This window comes from Indicator indicator, chromosome 7 (genome assembly GCF_027791375.1).
Source record: "Indicator indicator isolate 239-I01 chromosome 7, UM_Iind_1.1, whole genome shotgun sequence".
Taxonomy (NCBI): Eukaryota; Metazoa; Chordata; class Aves; order Piciformes; family Indicatoridae; genus Indicator; species Indicator indicator.
In genome coordinates this window covers 11,944,552-11,964,125 of record NC_072016.1, presented here as the reverse complement: position 1 = coordinate 11,964,125, position 19,574 = coordinate 11,944,552, and the positions used below count along the sequence as shown (strand labels likewise).

General features: G+C 44.8%; 1 protein-coding gene across 1 annotated transcript in view; it reads left to right on the top strand.

Annotated features, from left to right (window-relative positions):
* FBXW4 (F-box and WD repeat domain containing 4) overlaps nt 1-19,574 on the top strand; it is a 62,521-nt gene that overhangs the window by 15,557 nt on the left and 27,390 nt on the right. The window contains 2 exon segments of the mRNA XM_054382208.1: nt 338-470; nt 2,904-2,998. Coding sequence (XP_054238183.1) covers nt 338-470; nt 2,904-2,998 — 228 coding nt within the window.

The following is a 19,574-nucleotide window of genomic DNA, read 5'->3' as shown; positions in this document are numbered from 1 at the left end:
ACACAGCCGTTCAGCATCCAGCCAGGAGTCTGGAAAACTCAAAGTTGTAAGAGGAGGAATGGACGCTCTGGTAGGTTTTGCAACTTAAAGTGAAGGGTGCAAAGATAGCCAGCAGCAGACTTGTGCAGCAGAGAAGGCTTTGACTGGCCAGATGTCATATTGCAAGAGAATGGGGGATGTGTGAGGAGTGGAGGGTTAATAGTGCTGCATGAATTTCAGCTCCCATGAGACATCAGTCCTCCCTTTTTTTTGTGGCATTCCTAAGCATGAACGAAAGGTCCATGTCCAATGGAGCTGCACCTGATAGAGACTCCCTGCCTGGGGATTTGTGTTTCAGAGATGGAAGTATTGTCCTTCACAAGATCCATGGCTCCTATAGCGTCAAGTTCTCTGCACATGAACAGGAGGTGAGCTGTGTGGATTTCCAAGGTGGCCTGATTGTCAGCGGCTCCCGGGATAGAACAGCGAAGGTGAGCGGTGATGTTCCAGCAGGTGCTGCTGCAGAGGTGACCTCAAACATATTGTGCCATGAATGCTGAAGTGTCAGCAGAACTGTTATGAGCCCTGTCTTGTATGTGTGCAGGAGGAGCACTGGCTATCTTGGCGTAGGCTCGTGTCTGAAAAGAAACTTGCTGTGCCATGCTTGTAAGAAAAACGTTCGGCAGTACTTTATGGCATCAGCTGCTGGATTAAACCAGGACGTGCAGAAGGCAGAATCTGATCTAACACTGTAGTCAAAGACCCATACCAGTTTGAAATTTGATGTATCTCAAGCACGTCCTTGTTTTGCGATGCAGTGCTGCTTCACTTGCTCTCTGTTGGATATATGATCTCTTTAAGGGACAGCAGATCTTTTCCAAATCTGTGGGGTTGTGTTTTAGTTATTTGTGGGTTTTTGTGTAGCGTTTGTTTGTTTTGGGGGGGTTTGTTTGTTTGTTTTGGTTGTTGGTTTGCAAATCAGGAGTGAAATAGACTATGAATCCTGTTAGCTCCCCTTTTTCTCTTCCATTTGGCATTGCTGAATCCTGTCACATATTTTTTGATTATTTGTTCTTGAGGCAGGAACTTGCTGATTTTTAATTTTTTTTTTTTTTTTTTAATGCTTTAGTCCTTCTGGATGTGGCTGGCAGTGCTGTATTCCAGAATGGACTTGGAAAGTTGTTCTCCTGAACTGTAACTGGCCCTATTTTAGTACTTTAGGAAACTCCATGTAGGTGTTTAACCGTTGTCCTGTTAGCATGATGCAGTACCTGTAGCATCTTCACAGCCACTACCCTTGGTCCCAAGTGCATATTATAGAGTGTTAATGGAGATAAGAGGAAAAACTGCCATTTCTGTTTTGCAAGACGGGAGCTTGGGCCACTTAAATGTCTCTTTCAAGGTTTTCTAGGAGGTGTGTGGTAATGGGTAAACATCTGATGGGCTGCTGAGCCACACACATTACATTATCTGTTCTCACTGATTCCTCTGTATCGGTGTACTCCTGCATAAAATCACTCCCAGTAGAGCAGTGTTCAGGTGCAAAGGGTGCTGCTGGGGCTACTGCTAGCCCCCTGGGAGCCACGGCCTTGATGCTGCTTTGTCTCACACTTTAGCAAGGCTACTCCTCTCTGTTCTGTGGAGCCTCTTTGCTGGGAGAATGCCTTCTTGCTGCTTTCTTGGCAGCCTGAGGACAGACCTCCCTGACCTTGAGAATAAATTCCTGAAGGCCAGAGGGGAATTTAAGGCTGTTTTTCTTGGAGATAGTGTGAGATTTTTACCCACCCAGTGCTCCCCACAGTATAGGCTCTAGGGATGTTCACCTCTTATTTTTTATCATCTCTTTTGTAGGCTGCAGTGTTTGTGTGAATGAGACTCTTGGAGGATGGAAGGGAATCCCTACCAGCCTTTTAGAGGGGCTCTAAGTGTCTAAGCTATTGAGGGCTCTGCTGAGTGTTGATTAGGACTAAGCCCTGAAGAGCTGCTAATGTACATTCTTGTGTGATAGGCAGCAGATAGTGTTCTCTGAGCAATATTTTTAACCTGTAGGAGATAGGGATGCCTTAAAAGAGTTAAGCTTTTCTGCTGCTTCTGCTGACACTAGGTGCTAAATTCCCCACTGACAAGAATAGCCTGCAATCTTGGGCATTATCAACAAACAAACAAATAGGGCACTCCCATCTTTGAAATCTTGAAGTGAAACGTTGGGGGTGGGTTACAGAGAACTGAAGGGCTAAAATACTGTTGGCCAAGAATGAAGGTAAGGTGGAGAAAATGAAGGCCACAAGTAGAGGCCCCAGCAAGAATCTGGTGGGCTTTATTAGGACCCAGAAACAAAGGTGGGGAAGGTGGTGAGCTGGTGGAAAGGGATGTGCATTCATGCACTGGAGGGAAGAGATCCTCTCAGGTTGTCAGAGAGCAAGGAGGGGCCTATTTGAAAATAGCCTGGGATATGCTTAAGAAACTTGGCTGAAAGGGAATGGGTTTATAAAAAGCATTTTACAGGATAGCAAATTATTAATTTTATAGATATGAATTGAAGATTTTCAGGGGTGGTGCAAAATCTTCCTACAGTGTTCAAGAGAACAGCAATGATTTGGACAAATATAATTTCTTGTTCATTTAAGTGCAGAAGATGGGTTTCTGTGGTTTCTGCCCTAGAGCTCATGTGGTGGGGTGCTCTCTCTGTTACCAGTGGGGTGGAAGGTCATACTCATAAACTGAATCTTTGTGTAACTCTTAAGTGCTTTTTTTCTGCCAGTGATTGAAGGTTCTCTCCTTTAGAATAAGTAGTTGGAATTCAGGGAGAGGATCTCAGGGAAGGTGAGTATGGTAGTTTGGGTGGCTCTTCCAGCACAATAGCAGTGTGCATCCTACCTTCTGCCACCTGGGTGATGTGGTATAACATGCATCTCTCTCTTTAGGTTTGGTCCCTGTCCGCCGACAGAGTTGGGCAGTGTCTACATACAGTGCAGACAGAGGATCGAGTGTGGTCCATTGCTATCAGCCCATTATTAAGGTAACTGAGATCTCTTTATTCCCAATTTCCAACAGACAGAAATAAAGGACTTGGATAGGCTGTGTCCACAAATCCACAAATCCGAGGCACCAGCATGACACTTCAGAGATCTGATGTGGGTGGAGGTAAGGTGCTCCTGCCTGCAGCAGGAGCTCAGGAAAGACCATGTGGTCATTGTTCTTTGTAACAGTGGAGTGATCTGCTCATGAAGAAGCTGAGAAAATGGTCCTGCAGTCCTGTTGCTGTCTCAGGTGGGACCTGTTAGTTCTTAACTTGCAGAGCGAACTCTCTGCCTTGCTAATTAGAAGTGATGAGCTGGATCCTCTTGAGGTTTTCTGTACTGAAAAGATGCCAACTTGTAATCTCGTACTCTGGCAGAAGAGATGCCAAGCGAAAAGGTCTTTGCTTAGGAGCTGTATGGAGTGATCAAAGCTTGATTTTTCTTTGAGCATGCTGAACTGGGAAAGGTATAATTGGATTTCAGGGATGAGGTTTTCCAGCCTTTATTGCCTGTAGCCCTGGGCATAATGTTACTACAACTTCAGCATGAAGCAGTATCTACACCAGAATCTTAGGGGTGGTTTTTTGAAGTACTTTTGTTCTTGAGGAAGTGAAGATCTGAGAAACTTAAATTCTTGCTGTTAAAATCTTATACCCACTAGGAACAATCTGCCTCTTGGTTCACTGCTATTCTGCTGCATGCAAAAGAGGTTTTTCCTCAAGGAAGAGCTCCTTGTTGCTGCCCATGTGATGCCTGTAACTATGGAATTTTAGGCCTGTGCAAGACCAAAATACTTCCCACAACTACTGTCTTCATTAGATTCCTGAGCTTGTTTCGCAAGCAGCAGAAACTTCGTGATACGGAGCTAATGGCATTATCAGGGAAATGACCCTCAAGGCCTGCTATGATTTTGTCATTCCCTCATCCCATTGCTCAGAGTGTTTGAAACAGAGGCTTTGAAGAAGTGCCATGTGCCTTAATGCTGCTGCAAGATGTTAGATAGAAGCCCTTTGCTGTCTTCTGTGCTGCAAAGGCCCCTTTTCTGGCAGATAGGCTCTGGCTCTAGCACCACGGCTGGTTAGAGCTCAGTGGCATGATGCTTCCTACTCCTAAGTGATGACCTACTGAGATGGCCTCTTGTCAGGACAGTGTTCTTCTCCCTGATGTGCACGCTTGTGCACGCTCTCTGTCACAATATTTACCCACAGTCTTCCCAACCCCCCCTCTTCCCTGCAGGATGATAAATGGGAGGTAGTAGAACAGCTTCCCCGTGGACAAGTGGGCTTCAATTGTGTCCTCACATTTTTTTATGAGGCTGTGGACTCTACTGGCCTCCCCCACTAGCCTGCTGTACTGCCCCCCCTTTACCCCTCCATGTTTTGGGGAGGGGGTGTGGAAAATTAGAGCCAATTAGCCACGTCATTAATTCTTCAATTTGACGGCTGATATAGCAGGGCCTGAAACACGCTGCTGACCTCGTATAATGGGAACCCTGCTCCTTAACATATTGACGATGGGAGAAGTTAATTAAAATTCCACAGAGAGAAGGTGTCGGCTAACCTATAAACCTGTCGCTTCTCAGAACAAATCACAGCTATCCTAGAAGAGGGAGAGGATCAGAGCAGGAGGGCATGTGGTGGGGGAGGGCCAGGGCAAGGAGCAGGGGGCAGGGGAGATGAATTTTTCACTAATAGGTTTTATTGCTTGCTGTCTAATGAGGGTGAGTATCAAAGAAGATAATATCTGGTTTCTGGCAAGGTCTGCTTTGGGGAGCTCTGTGGTTTCTGTTTTACTTGCAGAAGCCCATATTTCACCCATGTGTATTCCCTATGCTCCTTATGCACTTGTGTGAAACTTTTCCTCCCTTGCAGTCCTCATCCTTCTTTCCAGAGCTTGGATACGCAACCTCAGTGAGGCTGAACGTGGCCTATAACCTCCACTTCCTCCTAAACATTTGACTTGCCCTCCTGACTCTCCCTTCTCATTTGTGCTCCTCCATAATGCTGGATAGTTCTGCTGCTGTAGAACTGCTGTAGAATTGGGCTCCATCCACCTAAGTATTTTTGCCCATCATTGCTGAGGACCCACTAGCTGTCTCTATTATGGACACATAGAGCTTGGGAACAGCTCAAAGCAGTTGTATTTGGTAGGGTAGGAGCATGGAGGGCTGTTCTAGCTCTAACCATTCAAAAGTACTTTGGAGAGGCTGCAATTTCCTGACCTGGAGATTTTCCAGAACTAAGACTCTCTAGAGTAGTCAGAGTTGTATTCTTACTGAACCTCAGCTGTTAATGGGCAAAACTGAAACTTTTCATTTTGCTTTTCAGTGAAATCTCACTCTGTGTGAAGCTTCTTTAGAAAGTCCCATGTACTCCTGACCCACAACTGAGTTTTCTGCTCTAGTCCAGCTCTGCTGAACTGCTGCTCTAATGAACACTGCCTGTACACCCCAGTTAAGCTTCAGAGACTTGTGCTCTTAAAGTGCAGCTCCCCTGTCTTCAAGTGTCTTTGATTTGTCCACAGTTTCCCTGTTTGCCTACATAGATCCTCCTGCAGATGTGCTGAGCTAGGCACATCTCTTGCTTGCTTGTTCTTCATTTAGTGATGTCAGGCTGGATGTTTGGAGGATCTGCAGACAGAATGGACCCTTTAAGGGAGATTAAGTAGTGTCAAACCCAGCAGCAAGAGTACTGGATCTTTTCTTACTGTGCAGAGAACTGTGCTTAGTCCTTAGTGTAACCTTTTCAACCTTGAAAGTGCCTTCACATCCACTTGTTTATTAGAGCTTTATTGCTCTGGGGATCCTTAACAGTACCCTGCAGGATAGTGGGCACAGAGAGGGAGTTGTTTCTTACGGGTTTTCAGCAGGTCTTGTGTTTAGATGTGCTGGTTGATGTGTTTGTAACAGTGGGTCCCACATTGCCTGTCATGTCAGGGACTAGATAGGAGTCTCAGTTTGCTCCAGCAATGTTTTAATTGGTCTTCAAAGCTGCACTTCTCCATGGATTGGTAAAACACTGCACTTAGAGAGGCTGTCTACCTTCAACCATGTTTCTTTGCTGCTTGTAATCCCCTTCCCCCTGGGTTCATTTGCCTTTTGAACTCTGCATCATGCAGATGTTAAACTTTCATTCACTGGTGCTTACTGCAGTGACTTATGTGTGCTCAGGGACCGAGGCAAGCCTGAGAGCAGTGGACCAGTTCAAATGTGCAAAGTGAGACAAACCCAGTGGTTTCTAGTGGAAGGTGGCACCACCTTCATGCTCTGTAATTCCCTGAGGTGGCAGCATCCAGGGAAGAGAAGTGACCACTGTATAATTTGAGGAGTAGGTTTATGGAGAAAACGAGGTCCATAAATGGCATTTATGGATGCAGAGGCGTATGATATATGTTGTACTACTGAAATGTTTATTTAGGGGAAAATTAATTTTGTGTGTTTTGCTATTTTGTGTTTTTCCCCCCTAATGATAGAGAAGCTTGTAAACTGGAGGGGAAAGGGAAAATGAACCTCAATGTTAAATTCATGATTAATCTTGGATTCAGAAATTCTTTTGGGTTGGATTAAAAAAATGCTCATATCTAAGCTGGCTTCTCCTACTTGATCTGACCACTGGCATTTGCTGTAAAGATTTAAAAATGTTCATTATGAGAGCTGGTCTTCCCATGGTGTACTTGAAGTCTGTTGGGTTTTAAAGCAAGAAAAGAGATGATGGAGACACGAAAATTGTTTTCAGCTTGTGTCTGTAGATAGAGAGCTAGGAAACCTGTGATGTAATGTCAGGCACCTGTAATGTGCCCTATTGCAGCAGAGGTGTGTGTAAGTATGCAGGTTTATTCCAGAGAGGAGGAAAGTTTGTACTAAAGACTAGCTATCTTCATTGAATGTCTAATTTAAAGGAAAATGATTACTTCTGTGAGAAGTTGAATTAAAAAAGCCAGGCTTGCTCTATCTCTTGTGTTTATACAGTGTTGTAGTTGAGACCTGACTCCTCTATTTTAATATGCTAGTTTGAATCTCTGTTAACCTAACAGCTTCTCTCATGGAATATTTCGGGGAAGTGATATCTGGGGAGACCTCTGCTCCTGTGGACAACCTCAGACAAGTTGTAAAACATACCCAAAACTTGCTGGGGAAAGGAAGGAAGAGAAGGGTTACTGACAGGTAACTTGACTGAATGGGCTTCTCTTCCACTAGGAACAGTCAAAATGATTCATTTTGAGGGCTTCTCATTAATGGTTATCTGGAAAATTTTGTGCAAGTGAAACATTCTCATCTTGCACATTGCATTAGAGCAAAACAACCCACTTGAGCCAGAGCAACTTTGCAGTGGTTTGCACTGTACAATTGAAACCCTAATGTGCAGCAGGTAAAGCATTTGATAATGCTCCCGCCACCCCTCATTTCTTGCTCTACTTCTATCAGCAGATATCCCCCTACTGCATATCAAGATGAGCTGTTGGCTGTAGTAGTGCTCTGTTGTGACCTGTTGTGTTTGCAGAGCTAACCTCTCCCAGTCTGCTAGGACTTGGGACAAATAACTGGGTTTTATTCTGGTTTGTGCATTGCCAGCAAAAGAGCAGCAATAGCTCTGCTGTCCTTGGGGATCTCTGCAGAGCCTGGTTGGTTTGAATAATTGAGAGGGTCTCTGACCTGCATCTGTTTCTTAAGCAGGGGCAGGAAGAACCTGCTCAACTGTGAGATCCCAGGGCAGACTTGCAGAGTTAGTGGTGGTGTTAACTACCATCTCTTACTGACCTCAGAGGGTGATCTGGATGTGGATTTCTAGATACATGCAATAGTCATAACTGACTTGGTGCTCTTTCACCCCAAAGCTGAAGAGCAGGAAATGAGTATCAGTTTCTCCCCTCTGGAGCTAGAATGACACCTGTGTCTTATCCATGTGCCCTGATTGTTCCCTTGATGTTGGGAGGAAGAAGAATTTGTTTTACCTTCTTTAATTGTGTGATAATGACTCTTTTTGGCCTTTTTCACGTGGCTGAACACATGGCCTTTTCCCTCTCCTCTAGAAACAAATATGTATACAAATCACAGAATGCTTCTATCGGTTGCAAAACTGCAACTTACCATTTTTTGCCTTTTTTCCTTTGCCCTCTAAAGCTCACACAACTGATGACATAGTTCCTTTTTGTCACTTTTGGCCAATACTCTAATGTATATATTTTCTGTGACTGTGTGAATTGGCTCACTAGTGATTGTGGGCAGGTGAGCAGGTTTTGGGAGGCAATAGCTAACCAAGTTGGAACCCAGAGACATCTGTTTCTAATCCTGTGGAGCTGTGTTGCATATTGAATTCTTTTTCTTCTTTTTTTTAATTTTTCTTCCCCTGAAGTTTTTTTTCTTATCTTTCCTCTTGCTTGAGAGGTTGAGTAGATTCTGTCTCAGAAAGCTTGGGGGAAGCATCTTTCTTGTCCTGCTTGGTTTGCACAGGATAATCCACATCTGTTTAATTGATGTGACAGAAGAAATTCAGTTGAGGGGGCTGGCAGCCTTATGGTTTGAGGTTTCTATTTCCAGTTTGTGATCATTTTCTTCTTTGCTTTTTAAATTTGTGGAGGGAGAAGGCAACTTCACCAGACCTTGGCTGCTGTTTACCTTTGCTTGACTGTGCAGCGTGCCTTTGTTTTTCCACCTTTGATCAGTGTCCTGCCGACAGATAATTTAGCAATTGCATCCCAGGGTGGAAGTGTGGAGTTAATGTTAAAATTAGTTTTTTGTTTTTTTCCTTTCCTAACTTCTCTGGCTGATGGAGCAGAGAAGGGGAGAGGGGAGGTGAAAGGGGCCATAAATTCTAGACCTGATGATTCTGCTTCTTGTAGAGAAATGAAAGCCTCTGATGTCTCTTCAGCACTTTCATTAACATTTAAATTAAGGGTTTGTTTTTCAGGCTGCTTGTGTAGCAGCCTGACACACGGAGGCTGTTCTCTCTTTTTCTCCCTTTTTAGCTTGCAAATTGGTGTACAATAGTAATCACTGCCATTTTATTTTTTTCTGATCTCTCAGGAGGGCAGCGACCTGACAAGCAGTACTAAAGGTTCAAAGAGGATCAGAAACAGAGTGCAAAGGTAGATGGGTAGGAGGATGCCAGGTTTCACTCCTACAATTAGAGCAGTGTCTGTTCCCTCCCCTGAGTTTCAAAGGGCTGCTTTTTGGGAGGGGCAGAGAGGGACAGAGAGGGATGGACCTTTCTTGCATGGTGAGAGCCCCAGGTGCAGATGCCTCTAACCAGACTCAGGATGTGATCCCATGCCCTGAGGTGGTAAGTGGAGCTGTAGTGTCCTAAGATAGCAGCCTAACCCCTCTAAAGCTGATTCACTGTGAGGATAGCAGGACCCTGGTCTGCTGTCACGTTGGCATTTGAAAGGAGGGCAATAGTGGAGGATACCGCCCTGAAGTAAGAAACTTGCCTCTCTTTTCTGTACTGCAGTGCTGAAGTCATGTCTGCTCTGAGCATTGCATCTTAAGGTAAGGCTAGAGGAGATAGCTGGTCTGAAGTGTCCATTTGGATCTTGGTTTACAATAATCTAAACCAGGCTATGCTATGCTGTAGCTAAATAATTTCTGGTATAGGAGCTGGCTGGTTTAACATCAAGAAGGAAAAACTGTCTTCCACATGCTTCAACAATTCTGTAAGAGCAAAGGAACAAGAGAATGGCACTGACTTGCAGTGGAGAAGTAGTATAGTAGGATTTGTGTAACCACATGACTCTCTGTCCCAAAGTTCTTTTGGAGTCTTCCACTTGCCATCTCCCACTCAGCTGATCATCGCTGGTAAGCTGTGCTTCTGAGAGGAGATGGAGGATTTTGAAAAGCACTGAACCAGTGTCTTTCATGAGCTGAATGTACATAAAAAGCAGAGGAAAATGATCCAACACGTGAGCAAAGTGTTTAGCATAATGAAACCCACAGCTTGGTTGCTGTGACTGTCAACACCGTTCGTACCTTCACTCTACCACTGCCCCATATTTCCTTGCCTTTTACTGAGAGCTTGATCCAGATGGGCTTTGAAGGATGCCAACAGGATGTGAGCAGCAATCTGGCAGTAGGTTTGGGAAGGATATTCTCTGTAAAGTGCTAGGTGTGATACCAATTGAAGTTTCTGCTTCTTCAAGATGGGTCTTGTGGGTGCCAGTGATAGCCATGGCTTTTCTGAAGCACTCGTTCAAAATCATGCACTTGCAGAAACCTCCTATATATGCTCATAAATATTTCTATTTTGGGAGTTTTGATGATTTTTGGTGGTTTTTTTTAAGGTATTTTCCCTCCATTTTTGTATGAACTAGAACAGACTGCAGTCTGTCAGTTCTTGTGTCACTGTTGTCAGGTTGTCTTAACTGTTCTGTAATTGAATGTATGGTGATGGCTTTCAGATAGCGAGCAATACAGAAAAAATTTCAGGGGTGGATGATCTTGTCCATATTCCAAGTGCTCTGAAGCTGTGTGGTGGGAAGTGCTTCTCTGATCCCATCTGACCCATGCTCAGTGTTTTGTACCACCCATCTGATTGCTTCGTTGCTGCAGGTGAGCACTAACACCTCTCTGAGAGATTTTTGTATAGTCCTAAGAACTATCACCATCAATATCCTCTTGGTATCTTCATCCCATATAATGCAAGGGGAATTCAGAATGTCTTGCTCTGTACTGCAGGCATCCATCCACTCTTCCAGGTGCTTCAGCTTTTGGAGGTTCATAAGTTCATGCCCACTGAGCTTTTCTTCTCCAGGGCCCCGTGTTGGATGGTGCTGGTGAAACCCACAGCCTATACTAGCCAAAACTGTTGGGAATGAGAAAGAGGATGCTTGGTACTTGTCATACAGGGTCCTTGATCGTGACTTCCATCATTGCTTGGTCTGTAACTTTTCAATGAGGAAAAGCTTTTAACCTAAGCTCTCCTGAGGCTGAATGCCAGCATGGGGCTCAGTTTCACTGCCCCAATGGTACCTGGGGCAAGCGTGCCATCGCACTAACTGGGGTAACTCCTCCTAAATTCTCTTTAGAAGCTCCACTGTATTTATGGGTGGGGAGGGTGGGGGGGATGCCTGCCCTCCCACCTTCCCCCTTGTTGTCTCAAAAGGCCCTGGTGCATCTTTGATTAGGTGTAGGTCAAAAGAATTTCCACATCGTGACCTTAATAACTGGGGTTGATTGGCAGGCGGTCTGTGGAGAGGGAGCAGCCTGTCCCTTTCATCTCCCTTGGTGCCATGCTGGGACAATGGGCCAGCATATTTTCCTTGTTGTTCCTCATTTGAAAAGGGTCTGGTATCTCTACTAGGTACCTGTGACATGGGGGTCTTGATTGGGGTCTCATAAAGGGCCCTGTCAGTGTGTCCAAAGGCCAGGAATACAAAGGCGATCAGTGGGTGGGGGTCTCAGCTGACCACTGAAGAAGGGAGGGGAGGGTCCTGGAAGCAGTGGAGGGAGAAGCAACCCCTGATGGGAGACCTTAAAGGGGGGTGGGGGGAGAGGAGGCGGCCCATTTTTGTCCCGAACTCATCAAGCACATCTGCAGAATTGTCCCAGCCGCTGCCTCCCAGTTTCAAAAGAAAATGATCGTTTGATAAACCGTCCTGATTCACCACTTTCTCACAAGGGAGGGAGACCCACCTTTGACCTCTATGATTTCACATTGGGCCCAGCTCCCCACCATCAAATTGCTGGAGAAACTTTGAAATGCATCTCTTGCGTTCCCTCTCCTTCTCCCTCTTTCCCTTTACTCTCTCTTCTCCCCCTCTTTTTTTCTTTTTTTTTTTTTTTTTAATTTCCCCTCCCCCCTCTCCTCCCCCTCCTCCTCTTCCCATCACCCCCACCTTCCCTGCTCTCCCGCTTTTGTAAGAACAGCAAGCGTACTGCTTTGGAGTTTAGGCAAGTAATTAGTAAAATCTTTTCTGCAGCACAATAAACCCACGGCGCTTGGCCCCGCATATTCCCACAATTTACATACTCGCGGGCATCCGAGAAAACAGGTGGCATTCCCAGTGCATCGCTGCCTATGAAAATCCTTTGGGAAGCAGGGAGGGGAGGCTGCTGGGACCCGCTTGCTCCTGCAAGCTATAGGAATGTGCATGAATATATTAAAATGTTTTCACACAATGCTTGTATTTTCCAACGGGAAGAGGCATCTTGGGGATGAAAGGCAGCTGGCCCAGACGCAGGCCTCTTCCGAGCGCTCTTTCCCACTCGGGGTTTGTTCGCATGGACCAGATAGAGAGGGGGCCTGGGGGGAGGAAAGGGCAAGGGTGCTATCTGTAAAGAGTAAATCTTTGTGTGCCTCCTACCCGCTGCCTGTTTGTGGTCTCAGTAAGTGGAGTTATGAGGGAGTTGTGCCTGCGGTACGGGGCAGGGTCGGGCGATCATCAGGACTTTCTGCAAAGGCTTTTGGAGGCATGGCAAAAGGAGAGAGAGGAAATAGCTTGTAATGGAGTATATAGCTCTGGCTGATGGGACTGAGGGGCTGCAGCAGGAAATGACTGGGAGGGAGCTGCCTATCTTGGGCAGTATTAGCAAAGTGCCTGTTAATAACAAAAAGCAGTCTTGATGCTTTTCTAGCTTCATCTTAATGCCCAGAAACAGTGTTCAACGTGGGCAATGTAGCTAGTCCTCTCCTTTTTTTTTCTGAGAGAGTACTTTTTCCAGGCTGTGCCTGGAAGGACCCAGCAGTTCCCACTTCATTTCATTTGGGAACCACTTATCTGCATTGCTTCCTGTGATGGTTATTGTCGGTGTGGGGGGGGGAATTTCAGCTCACACTGACACACTTCCAAAGAGGTTTCTTTGGATGATGTCAACTTTTAGGATATTGACAAGAGATTTGTGGTGAAACTTTTGTTTGGAGAGTGTAGATCAGAGATTTCCTTTCTAATGGACAAGAATTGAAGTGAAGGGAGTTGCTGAACATGAGTAATGAATGGATTTAGGATCAAGGTGAGCATATAGAGAAGACCTTCCATTTCAGAGATATTCTAGGGCAGGCAGCAAAGGGGCCTCATGTGTAGATTAGTGGCTGGATTTGTATTTTTTTAAATTTTTTTCTAAAAGAATATTTTGGTGAAAATGGTTTTGAAATTTCAGTGGGAAGTGGTGTGACACCAGCACGTTGAGCTGGATACCTGTCTCATGTGCTACAAGTCGAAAGCTCCTCTGGACAGTCACTCTGTCCAGATGGAATCTGCCTCGCAGATTTACAAGTCTCCCCACAGCCAAATGGAATCCACAGCAGCAGAAATTTATGGATGCCATGAAAAACTATTCCAAAGCTCACACTACTCAGTTCAAGCTTGTGCTCTTCTGAAGGAAACTCAGAACACAAGCTCTCAGAACAAGGCATAACCCATTTAAGAGAGGAGTGGGAATAGCTTTATTTAGATCTTCTCCTCATCCAAGCCAACTTTCCTTGTCCTTTCTGACCAGACTGTCTCTGTGATAGATAGGGGAGAATGTATTCCCCAGCCCTTTAAAAATCTAAACAACTCAGCATCTCAAAACCTTATGCAAAAGGGTATTCTTGCATGGCAGCTGCTCCTAAAACAGATCTGCAGGAGCAGCAAAGGTCTGCAGTGCTGTTTCTCCCAGCTGGCCTGCAGTGGTCATAGTGGTGTTGGTCATGGTGCAAAGGTCTCTAACCTTTTGTTGGAAACAGCCAACAACACAACTGGCAAGATGGCTTACTTTTTATTTTTAATTATTGTCTTCCCAATTCCCTGCTCCTCCCCTTCATCTTTCTGCATCTCTTAAAGAGGCAGTGGAGGGAAAAAAGCTTTGGTTTTTGTTCGGGAAGGGGGTTAGGAAGGGCGACGTGGCCCCTGCAACCTCTCATAGGGGTGTCTTGTCAGGGCGCGGCATGAAGGGCACAAACAGATCATAACCTTTAAATGAAAATGTGATGGAGGGGAGAGATGAAAGCAGTGAAACAAATTAGATACATCTAGAGGGGGTGCTCAACTGGAGAAAATTAGCATTTCTTCCTAATTGGAGTGCAGGGCATTCCATTACAGGGTTTCATTACCAGGAGGGAAGCACTGGGCCTCTTTGAAGGATTCCCCCTTGCCCTCAGTTCTTCTAAAAGTAAAAAACAATATATTTGGTAGAGAAATAAGAGAGAACTGAATTTATCAGAGTGAAGGCTTCAGGCTGCTGCAGGAAGAGGAATCATAGTAAAGCACCAGGTCTGTTAAGAGAAGTTGATGATTGTGTGCATATGAAGTCAGGAGCTAGTCCTAGTTTTACTGAGGGAAACAAAAAGGTTTACAGGCGGATACAGGTGATGGTAACTCTCTGATGCTAGTGCTTGTTGAATCAATTTTGTAGACTCGATCCAAAATGCACTGGTTTGAAGTATAGGAATATGTTTCATGGCGAAGATCAGTGGAGCCTGCTCAGGCCTGCTTTCCACAGCGTATCAAGTCTGTGCTGTGCAAAGTGCTTATTCAAGGTGTGTCTGTGCAATTCTGTCTCTGACTAGAGCTTCTTGCATGGAATGTCTTGTAGGTGTGCTGGGTCCAAATAGTTTGTGCCATCTTGAGAAACAGGCATGCATGGATGCTCTTTATATGTGCATCTTTATGTATAAATGGATGCTAAAAATAACTCAGATGTGGAATTCAAAGGGTAACGTTTTACATTGCATCTCTGGATTAGAAGCAGGGGGAGGCATTTTCTTTTTTCCAAGCAGGGATTTGGATTATTTATCAGTTGTGCTCTCAGGAGAGCAGAGGAAAAAAAAGAAAAAGTAAAAAGGAAAAGAAGATTTGCTTTGGCTGTGTGGTATGCAATCTATGTTGGTCTGTCAATCTACAGTTATAAAACTTCCTGCTCCAGCTCAGAAGAGGCAACATATAAGCATAGGAATGTACATTGTAGGAAACTGCTGAAGGAAGTGTCCTGTCTGTGAAGAAAGTAGTCCCCAAGCAGAGCTGGAGGATGCTTACAGCAGAGCAGTGCCTTCATCCTGGGCAGGCTTTGTCATCTGTATGTCCAGGATGAGTTGGCAGATTATATGCATTTACAGAATTCATAAATGTAAATCTCTGATTTAACCCTTGCTACTGAATGTTGGCATTTTGACACAGAGCCTAGCACTGCCCACAGAATATCTTCAGGCCTGAAGAAAATGCTGTTAAACAAAGGCTCAGATATGGGATTCTCCTGCATTAGGTGTGGCACACATCAGGATGATGCATCCTATTCTTCTCCATCCACTTCAATTCCTGCAAAATGTGCTTGGCACGCTGTTGAAAATGAGGAAATGCATCAGTCTGGCTCTAGTTGAGTAAATCAAACTACATTTGAAACACTGTGAGAAGTAGAGAGGAGGAGATGAAAGCAGCACCAGAGATGATGGAGTTTGGAGAGGAGCAAATGACTCAGAGGAGATAGTTGGGCTTGAAGGGCAACTGGTTCTTTTGAAGAATGGCAATTTCTCCACGATGTATGCAGTTGTGCATGTGGCCTGTGTGCTAATATGCTTTAATACACAGCATGCCAGAGTGCCTCTTGCTTGTAGCTAAGCTTCAGCTTCCCTGGATAGCTGTCATCTTGCATCTCTGTTGTGAGCAGAATCGGACACTAGAAACATGGATAGAATTGTGTGGCTATGACTCTTTCCTTGGCTCCATTGCACCTGGTTTCTTTTCAGAGCAGTGTGAGCCCTGGCCAGACTGGAAGACAGATTGGAAGGTCTCTTCTCTCTGTGTAGTATTGCCTGTGGTGTGTCCTGTAGTTCATTAGCTAAGAGTCATTGTCAGGTCTTTTCTCCTTCTACCTGCACAGAGCACAGCTTCTGTGGACACTTTCTTGCTTTAAAGAGGTGTTGTGGGTTCTTGACTCTCCGTTCACCATCTCTGCACAAGCCTGCCTGGGATTTACTTGTGCTGTTTTGTAGGCATCCTGACACTTCACAGATGCACAGCTAATTTGGTGCCAGGTATTAAAGACAGCTTTTAATGTGCACGGCCCTGTCAAATCAGTAAATCCTTGTTGTCTCTTCTCTGAGATTGGGGTAAATGTTTCTAGAAATCTAGTCTTCCATCAAAGAGGACTTGAAATGACTTGGTAGACATGGGCAGCTAATGGAGAGAGAGAGAACCCATTTCCTTTGAGAAGAGAGACCTGTACCAAGATGATTGATAGTCCTAGAGATTCATTACTGTGGGGGTTGGATAGAAACTTGCAAACTGGAACCCAACAGCTTGTTTTTTTCAGGGGAAGAAGAAATCAGACTGTCATCTGTGTACCTCTTCCCCCTCCCTCAAAAAAAAAAAAAGAAATAACATTGAAAGAAGTGAACTGATCAGAGTAAGCAGCTGCAGACTGAAGATGGGTCAAGCAGTAACTGCTACTATTCTTGTGCTTGGTCTCTGCCTCCTGGTGCAGCTGTCTCGAGCTTTGCACCTGCACTTTGTTCAGTGACCTGCTTCGCCTGTCTGGGCTGATTTAATGAGAGATGGGGATGAAGCAGGACTGTCTGATGGAGCAGGTTCTCTCTTGCTTCTTATTTTCTGCCTTGCACATAAATTGTGTATTGACAAGTATGTGTGGCCTAGTTCATGTTTTCCTTTTTCCATATACTCCCTCTGAATTTTCTCCTCTTTGACAGTGGAAAAGCAAGAGACTCTGCTCCAGAAATTTGAAAAGAAATAATCTTTCTCTAGCATCTGTCTTCTGATAGTCTCAGAGCAATCTGGGAACATGAACTGTGTGCGGACTGCTTCATATAAGTTTGTAGCCTGGTAGAGCAAAGATTTCATGCTCCTGGTATGTGGTGGAAAATTATTAAGTACTTTGGAAGTATTGAGCGCAGGTGAACAGTACTGTTCCTACTGCTTTGTCTTCTTCTTCCCAGACTATGGTTTGTGAAACCCTGATGGTCTTCAGACCTGTGCTGGGTCTCCAGCTATTGCAGCAAAGCCAGTAATACGGGTCCTTGCTGGTCTAGGACTGACTGAGACTGGTTGAAGCCTCAAAGCTTGAAGCAAGCAGTAACTCTAACCTGCCTTAGTAGGGCAGTGAACCAAAAGTGTTCGCAGAAGAGATTCAACAGAGGAAAACTCCCTTGTACTAAAGAAATAACTGGCATTGCTAGTTTGTATCTTGTTTTTGTGATCTTTCCTAAGTCAAGCACTGCAGAAGTTCTTGATGTGCTGAAATTTAATTGCCTCCAGTGGTCAGTCTTGGCAAAACCAGCCTTAAAAAAGAAATACGGAGAGTAAGGTGGTGGTGGGTAAGCCTGACTGTGGAAATATTGTTCACCAAATCCTACAATAGTAGAACTAGAAACATTTGAAAATAGTAGGCGATTGCTTTTAAATGGGCAAAAGATGGTATTTCTTTGCACATTGTTTAGGGAACTTTCTGCTCCAGAAGGTTAGGGAGGTGAGTGATGCCAGCAGTTGGGAAAAGGATTTGGCAGATTCCTGGGTAGCAGGTCCATAATGAAGGACTAGGTTGAGATACGCTATCTAAAATCCGTAATATGGCAGTTGTGGATAATGGGGCAGAACAAAGAGAATGACCACAGGAATTTAACAAGCTTGTGTGGTCTTCCTAAATAGCCTTTGCTAGTACCACTGCTGGAGACAAAACAGTGAGCTAGATGGCCCATGGCTTGTCCAAGGTGGACATTTCTCATGTTCTTCTGGCCATGGTGGGTCAGTCCAGCATCCCTCTATCCCAGCATTTAGTGTCCAGCAGTGGTCAATGGTAAATGTCAAGGGAGAAGGGTAAGAAACAGGACAAACACAAAAAGATCCTTTGCTGCCCGTCCCTTCCCGGCTTCCAGTGATGAGGAGGTTAAGGTTCCCCTGGCAGGAGCTTGCATCTGTCTCTTTCTTATTTGCAGAGGCTACCTCTGTGAGCAGCTCACCTCTTCTTTCTGAACCTCTTAATGTTCTAGTATATGTATCTATAAAGATATAATGTATCTATAAAGATAGGCTAATTTCCAATACTGTGTTGTGTCCTGAGAAAGAAACACTTTGTTCTGTTCTGAAATCTTTTGTCAGACTGTCTTATGAGGTTATACAGTGAATGATTCCTCCCTCTGGGTATGCTCTGCTCTGTTTATTAATTTTGTATTTTTCCCAAGCCACCCCAGCTCTAGTATTGATGGCCTTGTGTGAAGCAGTAACAAACCATGGCTTGTTGGGAGTACTTGCTGGCCAGTTATTTAGAGTGGACTTCGTATATAGGCATCCCTGAGATGTGGTAAGCTCATAGTTTCCTTTCAGTGCAGCCTCTGACTGGAGTCCATAGAGATGCAGCCTAACCTGAATTGGTGGTCATGCATTTGGATCTTGTGTATCCACCTGATAAAGTTCAGTGACAAGTTTGGCTTGGGACACCCCTTAACTTGCTGCAGAATCATGTACTGATGCTTTAGTAACGTGCTCATTTCTGTGGAGGATATGTGAGCAAGCTTGTTTCTGGCAGTGCTTCATGTGGGTGTTTCAAACGCCAAGTGAAAATGGTTCTATTAATAACTGTGGTTTTGGATGAAACCTCCTAAACTCTTGAGTGCATGCAAATAAGGCAGGCCATGGGAAGGAAAAGAGGAAACTCTGGTTTCACAGTCCTGCCTGCAAAGCTGCCTGTGCATCTAAAGCTTCCAGACTTCTCTTCCTTGAAGTGCTGGAGGACTGACTGCCAACAGGTTGTCCTGCTTCACTTAGTCAGCAGCTTACAGAGGGGAAGAGGCAGTGTGGTACTTTGTATCCCTTTATCAGATATTTCTTGACTTCAAAGGCTGATGTGCTTTAGGGAATCCTCTGTTGCATTGCAGGCTCAGGAGATGTGCCTGAAGGGCTTTTTCCCAGTCCCTTACAGTAGTGCAGTTCTCTCCCTCATACTCCATTTTCTGTGTTATTTTTATTCCAATATACTGACGTTAAGCATTATAATAAATAATTCCTTGCCTTCTTGCCTTGTCCTTCGCCTGTCCATTCATCATCTATTTTGCTTCATCCCTTTCCTGTCTTCATCTGGCTTACCTCAGTTGTCACTGAAATTCGGTAGTTCATGGCCTGCCTTGTAGCCCAGCCTGATTACAGATGCTGAAGATGGTAACTTGTGCTGCAAACCTGTGTTTTATTGTATATTAATGTCAGGGTGGTTTGAGCTCTGGCTCCTGTAAAACTTTCAGCAGGTTATTGGGTAGTTAAGGATTTGTGTGGGAGGTGACCCCTAGACGTCCTTATGCCTTAGATGTGTGTTGTCTGTTTGGTTGTTTAATGAAATCTTACTTGCCTTTGTCTGCATACAGGGCTGGGGCTGTCCTTTCTGGCCTGAATGGCAGATTTTATTTCTCACTCTGATGTTTGCTCACAACCAAGCATGTCCTGAACCTGCAGATGGAGAACAGGAGCTTCACTCAGCATCTGAGTTGCTTAGGGGCAAACAATTGACATGCTCCAAACACTTAGTATGAAAATGCTGAAGCAAATCTTACTGCATAAAGTGGAGAGCTGAAGCTGCCCAGAGATTTAAGAGCAAGTGAATCGAAGTTGTTGCAAGTGTATCCGTGTCAGGGATGGAATGATCAGAGCAGGAAAGCTTTAGGAGTCATT